General features: G+C 40.9%; 1 protein-coding gene across 1 annotated transcript in view; it reads left to right on the top strand.

The window, feature by feature from the left end:
- The window catches only part of LOC122180905 (cytochrome c oxidase assembly protein COX16 homolog, mitochondrial), a 37,614-nt gene that overhangs the window by 1,919 nt on the left and 23,301 nt on the right, over positions 1-12,394 (top strand). The window contains exon 2 of the mRNA XM_042872875.1: positions 6,042-6,119. Within this exon, the coding sequence (XP_042728809.1) occupies positions 6,042-6,119 (78 nt within the window). The remainder of the gene's footprint in view (positions 1-6,041; positions 6,120-12,394) is intronic.

Here is a 12,394-nt window from a genome sequence, read left to right on the forward strand (position 1 = left end):
ATGAAGCCTACCATACACAAGCATTTTCAGGGTACTTGGTTCTATTCCAGGAGAGCTTCATCACTACTTTAAAAAAACATGGTAAAAATCATTAAATTGCATGCTCAGGACACTTTCCAAATCTTGTGTTTGTGATTCAGCCTTTGGCTGATTCCAAACGAGGGTCTTTCATATCCTGTAAGTTGCAGAAGCCACATGCAGCTGTGGTTCCAGTTCTCCTGTCAGCATATCAATATGAATTTCTCAGTGTCTTCACAGGCAGGACGCACAGTCTGTGCTCATTTGGGGATTTCTGTTTTACACCTGTTTAAGCATATTGCTCTATACATGTGCTATTTCAGATTTCAAGCTTGTAGAGCATTGCAAAATCCTTCATATCTGTAGATGAGGATTTCCACATCTTTCCTTTTCTTTTGCCTTCTTCTTTTTTCCCTTGTCATGTAATGACTACATGTTCACAAATGCTTTCCTTGTAGGTCTCTTCCTCTCTCTGGATCTTCGGTGTTTCAACTACTGTGTGCAGTGTTGCCAAAAGAGAAGATGAGGGCAGCCTGGAACTGTGAAAGATCTTTTTTTCTATGAGTAAATGTTTTCCTAAAATGTATTTCCACCAGTGTTCATGTGCACAGACTGTCCTACATTGCCATCTACATTGCTGCCTTGAGCAGTGCAGGTTTTCTTTGATAGACACTTCATCCCAGGCATCAGAGGAGCAAGACGGCATTGGGTAATGCTGTGACCATGTGTTCATCTCCCAGGAGACCCACAGAGAAGCCCAGCAGTGTCTCAGGCCACGCAATGAACCGCTGGTCTCCCAGCCTTATCGACCTGCTCCAAAAACCCACATTCCCACCCATCAGGATGTGAATTTCTGTCTGTGGATGAGTTTCTTTCACTGCTGAATTCCAGCTCAACTGGAAGCTGTGGCTCTTGCTCTCTCTGTAAAATGTTATTAAATTCACTTTTGATAGTGTATGAAAAAGGATTGCTGCAATCAACATTTTTTTTACTTCTAGATATGTCAGTGCTATTGTTAACATTGTTGGCATCACTCAGGGTAGTGGTGGGGGAATGCAGGCTTGGGGAATTGGCAGGATTTTCATTAACATCCATTACTTTGTGGAGTTTTACAATGAGATGTGAAATATGCAGAACTGTCAGCTCATCCATTTCTGAGCGCACCTTTGGATCAGTGCCTTCAAATTTTCTTTTTGATTCTTAATATTTGAGGAGTATCTTCCAGATAAGTATTAGACAAACAAGTAGGTGCTCCTTTCTACTTTTTGAACCCGTGAGTGCCCAGATGGTAATTTCAAGAAGGAATCCAAAGCTTGGCTTTTAGGAGCTTCTGGAGAAAGAGAAGGTGGTAACCCAGCAGCTGCAGCTTGGCCACCATGGCAAACCTGGTTTTCAGACAGCTGCAGCTGCTGAGTGAAGTTCCCGGGTCATCTGAGCAGCCCAAGCCATCAATGTGTGTAATGCAAAGTGACAGGGCTGTGGCTGAAAATGCCCTTTTTTGCTAATTGCTCACACTGAGGAGCATATGGCTTGCTGTCTCTTCTGCATTGTTCTTAGGTTGGTTTCTACTTAATGTGTTTGCCATTCTTTCCAACCTGTTATGAAATGGACATTTTAATAAACAAATGTTTTCAGTTTTTTTTCTTCCTAAGACACAGAATAGTAGCATTGCAAGTGACAGGCTGAGAGAGTTGGGGCTATGCAGCTTGGAAAAGAGAATGCTCCAGGGAGACCTGAGAGCAGCCTTTCAGTATCCAAAGGGGGGCTGTAAGAAATAAGGAGTCAGACTTCAGCAGGGACTGCTGTGGTAATATTAGGGGAAACAGTTTCAAACTAAAAGAGGGAGATTTAGATTGGATATTAGGAAGAAGTTTATTGCAGTAAAGGTGGTGAAGCATTGGCACAGGTTGTCCGGAGAGGCAGTGGATGCCCCATCCCTGGAGACTCAAGGTCAGGCTGGATGGGCTCTGAGCAGCCTGATTTCACTGTGGGTGTCCCTGTTCATTGCAGGGGGGTTGGGCTGGATGGCCTTTAAGGAGCCCTTCCAAATCATACGACTGTAAGTCTAAGTGTGTGGACTGGTTTTGGTGTATTGTGGCCTGTAGCCACTCGTATTTGCAACTGTCAGACTGACTGCTTTGAACATACTCTACCTTGAGCAGGTTAAGGCAGTGCTTGTCCAAGTGCAGTACTCTGCCTGGAGTTCCAGGTTGCGTAGCACTGCACAGGGCTGCGTTACCAGCTGGTTGTGACTGCCTCTGCTGTGTGCCAGGTGCTGCCCCAGGTGAGGATGCAGCCATCTATTGGCGTGTTTAATCTGTTTCTGGATGTAGTGCAGTTTGTAAGCTCTAATGTATACAGTAAATCAGAGCGCTCCCTTACTTGATTGTGCTCTTGAATCAAATTAAGAGATTTGTATTTTTGTTTTTCCCCTGATCTGAGCTGAGAGTGGTTGCGGACAAGAAGAAAAGCAGACATGGTTCCGCTCCCACTGGGAGCAGGGTGAAATCTCAGTCAGTTTCAAAGAGGATTCTGCTCCGGTTCTCTCTCAGCAGCCTGCGCAGCACTGGCAAGCAACTCCTTTGAGTGGGAGCTGGCAGAGGAGGGCGCTTGAGGCTCGGCTGATTTTCTTGGCAGTGCAAAATGCTGCTTTATTTAGGAAACAAATGGGAGACTTCAGTCCCCTGGGCTGCCAAATTGCTGTCTTTCACCAGCCCTACACTGCATACATGACAGTTCTTTAGAAAGGAAACCCCAAAACCCTTTTGACTGTGATCACTGCAAACTAAAATAAAAATCATTCATAGCTGCTCTAGTTTTGAAGCTCACAATGAGTAGTTGGAGGGTTTTGCAGCAGCAGTCCTGAAGAAGAGGCTGAAAATTACCACATTCCTTCACCAGCAATATTTATCATAACATTTTCCTGCTTTCTTTACACCGTAATATGTGTTGCCAGCGCTAATTAGTGTGGTTTCATGTAGGGCTCTGCAACAAATGTAATGTACCTTAGTGATCTGCCTGTCACAGCCACTGCTGTAACAGGGATGAGTCTCTCTAGCAACAGGGATGCTTATAACACCACCAATCGCTGCTGCTGGAGAAATTGTTTCCTGTTATTGTTTTAGCCCAAGAGACTGAAAATGGCTCCAAAAAAGTAGGGATCTGCTCTTAACTGTATATTCTTGTGCTGTTATGAGTCCTCGGTGAACGTCGTCTCGCTGTGGTTGGTGACAAACACAAGTGTTATCCATCCTAAGACACAGTTCAAGTGATCAGCCTGATGCCATCTATAACTAATTGCATAACATACTTCCCAACGCAGAAGTGAACAAATAGATTTTTAAAAAGAATTAAAGAGAGTTTTATGTCATTTTTTTACATAAGACATTTATTGAGTCTGCTGAGTCTATGTGACAGATGGTGCTCTTATGTCACATCCTATCTTTCATTTTGTTTTGCAACACGCAAGTCTTCCATGCATGCATAATTGCATTACAACGTTGTAGGGTTGTTTTTTGTTTTTTTTTTTGTGTACTCACTGAAACATAAAGAAATGATCCAGCACGAGTTCTTTGATGGGAGGTTGAGCTCACTGTGCTGCTGAGCTGCTCACCCTAACGGGTGCTGAGTGCTGCTTCACCAACGTGTTTCCTGATTTTACATCCTAAGCTAAACTTTGGGAGGAAAGGAGAAAGCACAGCATTTCATCACTCTGCTGACTGCATTCAAGTAATTAAGCAGGTTGTGTTCACTACATAATAAAGTTTGTGCTCTGTATCTGAAGCATGTAAAACTACCGGTTCTGTTGCAGAATGCCGTTATATCTCAACTTTCCGACTTGGGTAATCTTCAGTTGCTCATGCATTTACATTTTATGATTTAAGCATATGTATGATTATCAAATCAGGATGGAGGAAAATGTACTTAATTTTCTTTTTGTTTGGAGTTACCTTCCCAGTTTTCACTTTAAGTGGAGCGTCAAGTTGCATCTGACCTCATGAAAATGTTGCCAACCTGATTGTTCTATTTATATGGTATCCTGAATAGCTTCTGCTAGGATTTCCCCTGCGTCTCTTTTGTCTGGGCCTGGCTGGCATTTGTTGGAACATACTGGACTTTGCTTTGCCCTTGACTTACACTGAGCAATTTAATTCATTGTAATACTTTTTTATCTTGCAAGGAACGTAGAGATTATCTCCATTTTATAAATTGGAAAACTAGAAACGTGAGTGAGAGTTATGGAGTATGCAAAGCCAACAAGCTAAGAACATTGCTGAAATTTGTAATGTCTTACTCCACTTCTGATTATTTTGCCTGCTAAATCTAGATCTATCATTGTTTGTATGTCTGTACTGTTCCCTTTAAATACAATTATATGAACAAGGTGAGGACATCTTCCCTCATAGTACAAAAGAGAACAGTAGTACTTGAGCCAAGGCCAGTACTTCACTCAACACATTGTCTGTCTCCAGGTACTTTGTTACCTTTAATGCTATTACAGTTGCAGAAACTCATTGATACTTTCCTGTCATTTCTTCTTTTACTGACTTTTGAATGCAGTTAAATATATATATAATTAACTTAAGAGCTGCCCGTAGCTGCTGTGGCATAGAATCATACAATCACCAAGGTTGGAGAAGATCTGGAGGAAGAGAAACTGACCATCACAGTACTGGAAGTGTAAGGCATTCGTATTGATAATGGCTCTAAGCGACGTGTCCAGCTTACCAGGCTGGCTGTTCTGCTTATGCTGTATGAAAAGCAAAAGGAAACCGAAATGCAAGTTTTTTACCCCAGGAACAGCATAAAGATGTTGTGAATAAGGTTACAGTTTCAGGCCAAAACTTGTCTTAAGGAAGAGAAGTGTGTGTGTATCAACTTCTTTATCATGTGTATAGCTGCAAACATGAAATTAATGTATAATAGATGGCTGCTGTCAAACAAGTGAAACAGTGTGGTGAGGCCAAATGAGAGCAGCACATGATTTATTTCATGCAGCAGCTGTCTGCCTCACTTCCACTAGCTACTTTACAGAGTTTTAGATGATCTAAGCTAAAAAAGTCCCCAAACATTTGCTTTATAGTTGAACGTGCCTTTGTTCATATTACATCTCATAACAATATACTTCATGCAATTTTGTTGTCAGACAGGCTAATTTTGAAGTGATGCTGCAAGGATTTCTGCTTTCTCCCTTGTTGAACCTGCTATACACCAGTGCATCTGCTTTGGCTCCACCACAGCCACTCTGACATCACAACCATAAAGCGCTGTTTGTAACTATAAACTTGACTGTAGTACTGCTGATTTCTTTCTTTAGGACATGACATTTGTTAAATTAACACATAAGATGTTAATTAACATAATTCTCATTAGAACTTAAAGAATATCAGCTAATGGATTTTTTTTTGCTGAGATGTCAACCATATTAAGATTCATTTACTGTCTGTTCCTTGAGACTTTCAGCATATGGTGTGAAGATAGCATATCATCAGCTGACATACCAGATACGGCTGAATAAATCTTAAATAATTTTCAGGCTCTTTTAAACTATTTTGAATGCTTTTATTTTCTGTTTCCTGTTACTTGTTCTTACCAGAATATTCATACATAAAGAAAGCATTATTTTTTCGTTGATATTAATACTTCCTTTTCTATTGTATGTATAGATGAATCAGTATCTATCCACAAGAACAGCATTAATGCCTTGAGCTACAAATATGGGGCTGTCCCATTTGTGGTAGGCCTCTCAAAGGATTTTCTTACCAACCTTTTGAAGCTGTAGCTCTGTGATATATCCAGTTGCCAGACCACAAAACTTTGCTCTCTATATTTCTGTGTCAGTATGTGGAGTGTTCTTCACAACATGTAAATGTTTAGTTGTTGTACCGAGGGACGTGGTTCAGCAGGAAATGTTGGTGATGGTTGGACTGGATGATCTTGGAGATCTTTTCCAATCTTGGTGGTTCTATGATTCTTTTTTCTGTGATGGTCCTAACACATGCTTTCATTGTGCTGTTTTTCAGCTCTACATTGTTGGAGGATCTTTTGGACTCCGTGAGTTTGCTCAGATAAGATATGATGTCCACAAACTACATGGCAAGGTACTTCAAGTGGTTTTCTCTTCATTTCATTTTGCAAATGTGCTGACTCATAAAAGATAGTTTGCTCGGACAAGCAAAATATTAGTATTAGGAAATATTATTTTATGCTCTTAGGCAGCAAGCAGTATAGATAATAGAGGCTAAGATAATAGCAAGTCTTTTTGCCAGCTGTGGAAAGTGATTAACAAATAGTTTGGTTCCTACTGTTGTTTGTAAGTGGCAATTCTGAGTCTGGAGAAAGGAAGTGTAGCACATCAGGAAGGAGGTTATTAGAAAGATTTTGTACCTAATTTAGACTAAACAACTTTATATTTTAAAAGGTGCACAAAAGAAAGTTGCTGCCCACTGGATGAGGCTGTGCATGGCCCGGTTCAGCCTGGGCTCACATGCCTGCAGGGCTGGGGTACTTTTTGAGCCTGCCATTGCGATGCAGAGGGTCATTGTGGTCCCAGCGCTGCTGACTTGCAGAAGGTGTGAAGCTTTTTAAAGATGGTAGAGTGCTTCATATAAAAAGTGTTTATGTGAGACTCCAGACACTGTCTGTGCATAAGATGTTCACTACAGAACTTGTGACATAAGTCGGAGTGGGCTTGCGGTGGCTTTCTACTGTCAAATCTTTCAGATCCTCACCTGTTCAGGGTGTGGAGACCCTCATGTTTCGCCTTAGACAATTGTTGTGGGCCGTCTGAATTACTTCAGTTGTTCTTCATTGCTCTCTGCACTGCATACCTGGCTATGACACATGAAGCACCATGCAGGCTGCTACTGCTCAGACTCTTACGTGACATAGCCCATAAGATGGGAGAAGAATCTTAGTGCTCTGGCTGGTTACTTTTTCCAGTCCTAGGCTTTCAGAACCAGCTGTAGCATTTAAGTTTTCCTCCAATCAGGTGGCGATCACAGGAGGGGGGAGAAGATGTCTGTTATTCCTGTCAGTTTCTTAGTCAGATCTGTACTCAATAGGTTACATTTGACCTCCATTAATTGAACAGTGACCGCAGCCTAGGGTAAAAAGGCAGTCATGGTTATGCTTATTCAGACATACGTCTCAGCATTTGTAACCAAGGGAAGCATCACTGAATTAGACAGCAGTATATGGAAGCTCTGAGGGGAAGCTACTGCACCTTGGAGTTCTCTGAAAAGCTAAAAGAGGACATCTGGATTCTGCTCCAGCCTGTATTACTTAAGGCTGCAGCATCTCTTTTGTTTCTTTTCACGATTTTATTTTTGAATAGATGAAATTTAAATAAAGAACAGTATAGATTAGCTGCAATCTAGCAACACCATCTTTAGGCTGGTAGTTACAGTGAGACAAATGAAAGTAATGCGTTCCATTAGTTTCTGTTTCTATGTCCATGAAAACAGAGTTAAGAACCATTCTAATTCAGCAACTACGAGTGCATAAGTGATTAGAATGCAGTCTTCTCTCTCTATATTGGTTGAAATACTTCACATGTAACTTAGGTAAAGAACAGTAATCTGTGTAATTTAAAAATGCTATTAAAAATCCAATGATCATAAGATCTTCACTGGTTGAGACATCTTTCTGTTAGAGTAAATGTTCTTCTTATGTAACACACAGAAGTCCTTAGCAGAAAAAGGAAGAGTGCACCTCTTGGGGAGCTGGACAGTTGTATGCAAATTGATGTAGACAATAACAGAAATGGAATCTTTTTTTGTTGCTCCTTTGGAATAAAAACCTTACTTAAATAACACTTTTTCTGTATGGAGCTCAGTAGGCTTTCTCATCATTTAAATTAATGAAGCTTCATAGCCTTGCTGTCAAACATGGCAGGTTTATTATCTCTATGTTACTGCTGAAAAAATGGAGGTTGTGGAAAGTTAAGCAACCCATCTGGATATAGGGTAGGCTTTGTAATGCCTGAGTGCCTGTCTTTTCTGGTTGCATATTAAGGACATGCGAATTATGTTGTACCACTTATTGTGAGCATGGCTGCTGAACTTATGTGTCTGCTAATTCTGCTGCTAGACAGACAGGACTTAGATGGCTCAGCTGATGTGTGGTGTTAGGATTGGAACAAAAACAGAGCTGCAGAAGGAGAGGGACTAGCAGCAAGAACAGATATTCTGTCCTTTTAGAATAGCATCTTTGGATATCAGGGCATTGTTCATGTCTATCTCTCTCAAAAGAAATAAACCTCATTGGGTACACCTTGATTTTACTTGGGATACCAAGACCAGCTGTATTCTGCAAGCATGCTGAGCAGACTGCATTTAGATAAACTTGTGCCGAGATGCTTATTGATGTAAATGCCTCTTATGCTAGACAGAATCAAGAATTTCTCCATCATCTCTTGTTGCCAGAATAGCCATTAATGCAGATTAGGCAACTGTTTCTTTTCTGGGAAGAGTTTATGCAAATTGCAGTTGGACATGGAAAACCAGATATGCTTATGGGAAAGCCACCTTGAATTAGTGGAGAAGCAGTGGGCAGGTTTGTGTAGGCATGTTTCCAAGCACCTTTATTCTTAAATGGAAAACTAAGCTCTCTCTTTGTCGTACTTTAATGTTGCACATGCAGTTGAACAGAGACACCTTTAAAACAGAAAATGTGACTTCTGTTTAATATACAAAAAATGTTTAAAGTACATAACATTTTTTTGAATTTACATTTATTTACTTTGTGCCCACTTTTGCCATTCAAGGCATGGTTAGAGACGTGCTAATTCAGATCTTATTTTGGATATAAGTCTTGGACAGAAGTAACAGACCAGCGATCTGTACTGTTGGCTGATAGTTAATGTGAAGGGCTGAAGAGCAGCAATGCATCAACTTCCTGGGGAAGTCCAGGCTGACAGCAAATCCTTAGCAAACCCTTCTGACTAATAAAACAGAGTTTTTAAGCTCCAATACAGCTTTATCGAGGAGATGTTACTGGGAGGCAGGTTCTCAGTGTGAGGAGATCGCACCAAACAAGTTCCTTCAGGGTACGTGCAGCACAAGCACTTACGGGTAACCTGGAATCTTGAGGTCAGGAAGCAAAACATCAATTGATTATAAAGTCTGCAAATAGTTCCTAACATGCGTTGTGCAAGAGTGCATCGTTGTACTGACCTCTTCAGTGGTTATAAGATATACTCCTCTTTTTCTTTTGTCTTAAGCAAAGACAGCGCACCCCAGAAGTAGAATTCTAAGAGATCACCTTAGTAATGTTTTACTGAGATATAAATGACTGCAGAAGGCAGTTACCGAATGTTAGCGAGTCTCACTTTCTCTGTGAAAGGAAGGTAATTAAAGCTGCTCTACTTTACATAGGCAATAGGCAAGTTAATTAAGTCAAATAGAATTATTTAAATTCAAATGAGTATTTAAAAAAACATTTCCTCAGTTGAGATGCATTAATTCAAGTGTTTTGGGTCAGGGTGAAATAGTGCAGGCGGAAACAGGAGCAGAGAAACATCCTGTTGCCATTAAGGCCTTGTATCAGGTAGGTATGCAACTGGCAATTGCCTCAGGAAGGTCCAGGAAATCAGCCCAGCATGTACTGGTTGCTGGGAGTGGATAGTCAGCAAGGGGTATCTGCCTATTAGAATGCTTTTGTGTTGCAGTCTGAAACATTCCTCTGCACTGAAAGTTGTTGGAAAGCACTGATCATGACAACTGCAGCAGCTTGATATTCATACAAGGCTGCAATACCTACCCAAAAAGGGTAGTACATCTGCAAGTGAGTGGACAAGGCTGTGTTGCTGGCTGGCGTTACACAAACCAGCTCAGGTGTGTATACAGGAATGGCAGGTGGAGCCATGCCCCGAATTACTGCTACTAAAACTGCCTGTTGGTTATTGCTTCTGTTTGATGGAGCTGTGCTTGAAATCGTGTTACAACTCAGTATTCCCTAAGTACAGAAGTCTGACTTAAAACATGACTGACTTCACCATTGTAAAGGAGTAATCTGACCAGGTGAGGTCATTGCAATTGGACTGAATGGGAAAAGCACAAGGTTTGTTCTAACAATAACTGATGGGCATGACTCTGTGGCTGCCAGCCCCGGTCATTCCATACACTCAGTTGTCTTCTATTTTCTGCAGACTTTCTGCTTGATTTTGTTCCAGATGCGTATAGACTCATCCTCTGGACTTCTAGATGTGCCAGCACCTCCTTCCAATGTAAAGGTCAAATTAAATTAACACTGTTAGTACTTAAAATAGTCAAAATTGGATTATTTGTACAATTAGAGTTATGTAAGTGAAATCAAAACATTCAGCATCTGCTCAGCTAAATCTAAATGTATGCTTGTGATGCTGTGCATTGTCTGGGATTCACCTTGCTCATGTTTCCACTGTCTTGAATGCAGAGCTTAGTTTGGGAGCTATCCAGGCAGCCCAGTGTAGATGGTTTGAGCCAGGAATGCCTCCTTAATATGCTTCTTTCCTTATTCAAATAAATGCTTGAGAATGATGTTCTTGTTTGACTGCAGGAAAAAGCAGAGAGATTAAGCTCAAAACTTTATTGCTACTACATTTCAGTGAGATGCACCATCCTTAGCCCAGCAGTATATTCAGTTTGACAGGTAAATAGTAGGTGAGATAAACATTTGTGTAATTTCAGGTGAGGAAGCCTCAGATCCTATTTTAAACACGTATCTTACTGCCTCTAGAAATACCCATCTCTATTCAGTTGACTGTAGCAGAAGCCTAAACAGTGTTCATGCCTGCCCTTAAAGTTCTTTCCCTGGAGCCTCGTGCCTTCCTTCAGAAGGAACTCCTACTTGATCCGCTGGTGGTCTTTGAAGTATAATGGGATTATGGAGAGTTGCCTTTTCTGCTCCCATGATGTCATAGGAGGTAGCATTAAAAAGAACCTGTTGGATGCAAGTGTGAACAAAACTGAATCAAAACCTTTTTAATTACTGTTTTGTGGATTGTTCTGGATGGGGAAGGTGTCTTTTCTAAGTTTGTCAGCAAGGAATCATGAAATCATTTTAGGGTCTGTCACTGGACTTGGTGGAGTAACTAAGTCTTCTCAGCAAGCTTTTGGCTAACTTTTATTTACTTAGAAGTGCACCTTAATGTATTTGATTGGTTTCAGTAAGCTAATGACACAAGCACAGTGCGGCAAGGGATCGAGGCTGATGATTTTGTATTTATTTTTACTTAAGCAGATCAGGTTGGCCTGAGTCAGGCACCTAACAAGGACAAACTTTGACTAATTTCCTTGTGTAAGTTGATTTAAGTGATTTTCAAAGACTAAATTCACTGATCTTGGTCCTAGGTCCTCCAAAAATTAAGAAAATAATACGCTGAAACCTTTGATGCTTTAGAGGCTCTCATATGCATAGACTTAGGATTGCTTGTAGGGAAAAAAAACTCTTTGTCAGTCATTTCTCATTATGTAATGGAGCACTTTTTGCTAAATTAAAGCAAACCTTGCTTTCAAGCATGGCCTGCTTAGTGGAGGGTTTTAGAATTGAATGTTAAGTGAAGCAGCCTGGCTCCTGTTGGCAGGGGGATTTGAAGCTTGTTATATCTTTTGACTGTGGTTCAGAATCGTCCAAGGCAGTAATTTCTGCCCTGCAATATGGCACAGAAATGAAAGGTAGCAGAGCTGCACTGTGGTGGTACCAGATGTTCAGACATCAGTTTTCTGTTGTTTCAGTTCAGTCCAGAGGGACTGTATGGAAATAAGCTGTCTATCTATGCTATTCTTGGAAATCTTTGAGGTTCAGCTGCTAGCACTGTATTTGTGTACTCTGCATCGATTTAAGGAGAAATTAATCAATTTTGCTTGAGCTCAGATTACTTTCCCACTTCATCTATAAACAGTGTTTACTGAATTTGCTATGCCCGACAGATAGGTGAATTTTCATTTTTCAGACATCCTCTCCGTTTAGCATTTTAACCTCTCAAAAGCAAAATATGTATCCAGTCCTGGGTTCGATAAGATTTTTCTTATCGTCTCTCCATCCAGAGGCTGATACTGTGTGCATGCTTTCAGATGGTTTTCAATCACCTGCACCCCCTGCTTATTGCCACCACTGACAGCTAAAAACACTGTGGGACAGTCTGGGGGTGACATATGGCCCATACCTGCCTTTTCACATAATCCCTATCAAGTTGAAGAAAAATGAGACTCTGATGAAGGGAGCCTGTGCTAGTAGTACCGGGAGACCTATGAACACCAAAAGACTTCTGCTAGTAACCTAAACTATATATGGGCTATCAGAAACACGCTATGGTTGTTGAAAGCTGCAACAGTCTCATTAAGTTGGTGATATGGGATATGGTGATAGTAATATTATTTGGTAATACACATTT

This window comes from Lagopus leucura, unplaced genomic scaffold, assembly GCF_019238085.1.
Source record: "Lagopus leucura isolate 7727_CA_CO unplaced genomic scaffold, USGS_WTPT01 Super-Scaffold_1, whole genome shotgun sequence".
Taxonomy (NCBI): Eukaryota; Metazoa; Chordata; class Aves; order Galliformes; family Phasianidae; genus Lagopus; species Lagopus leucura.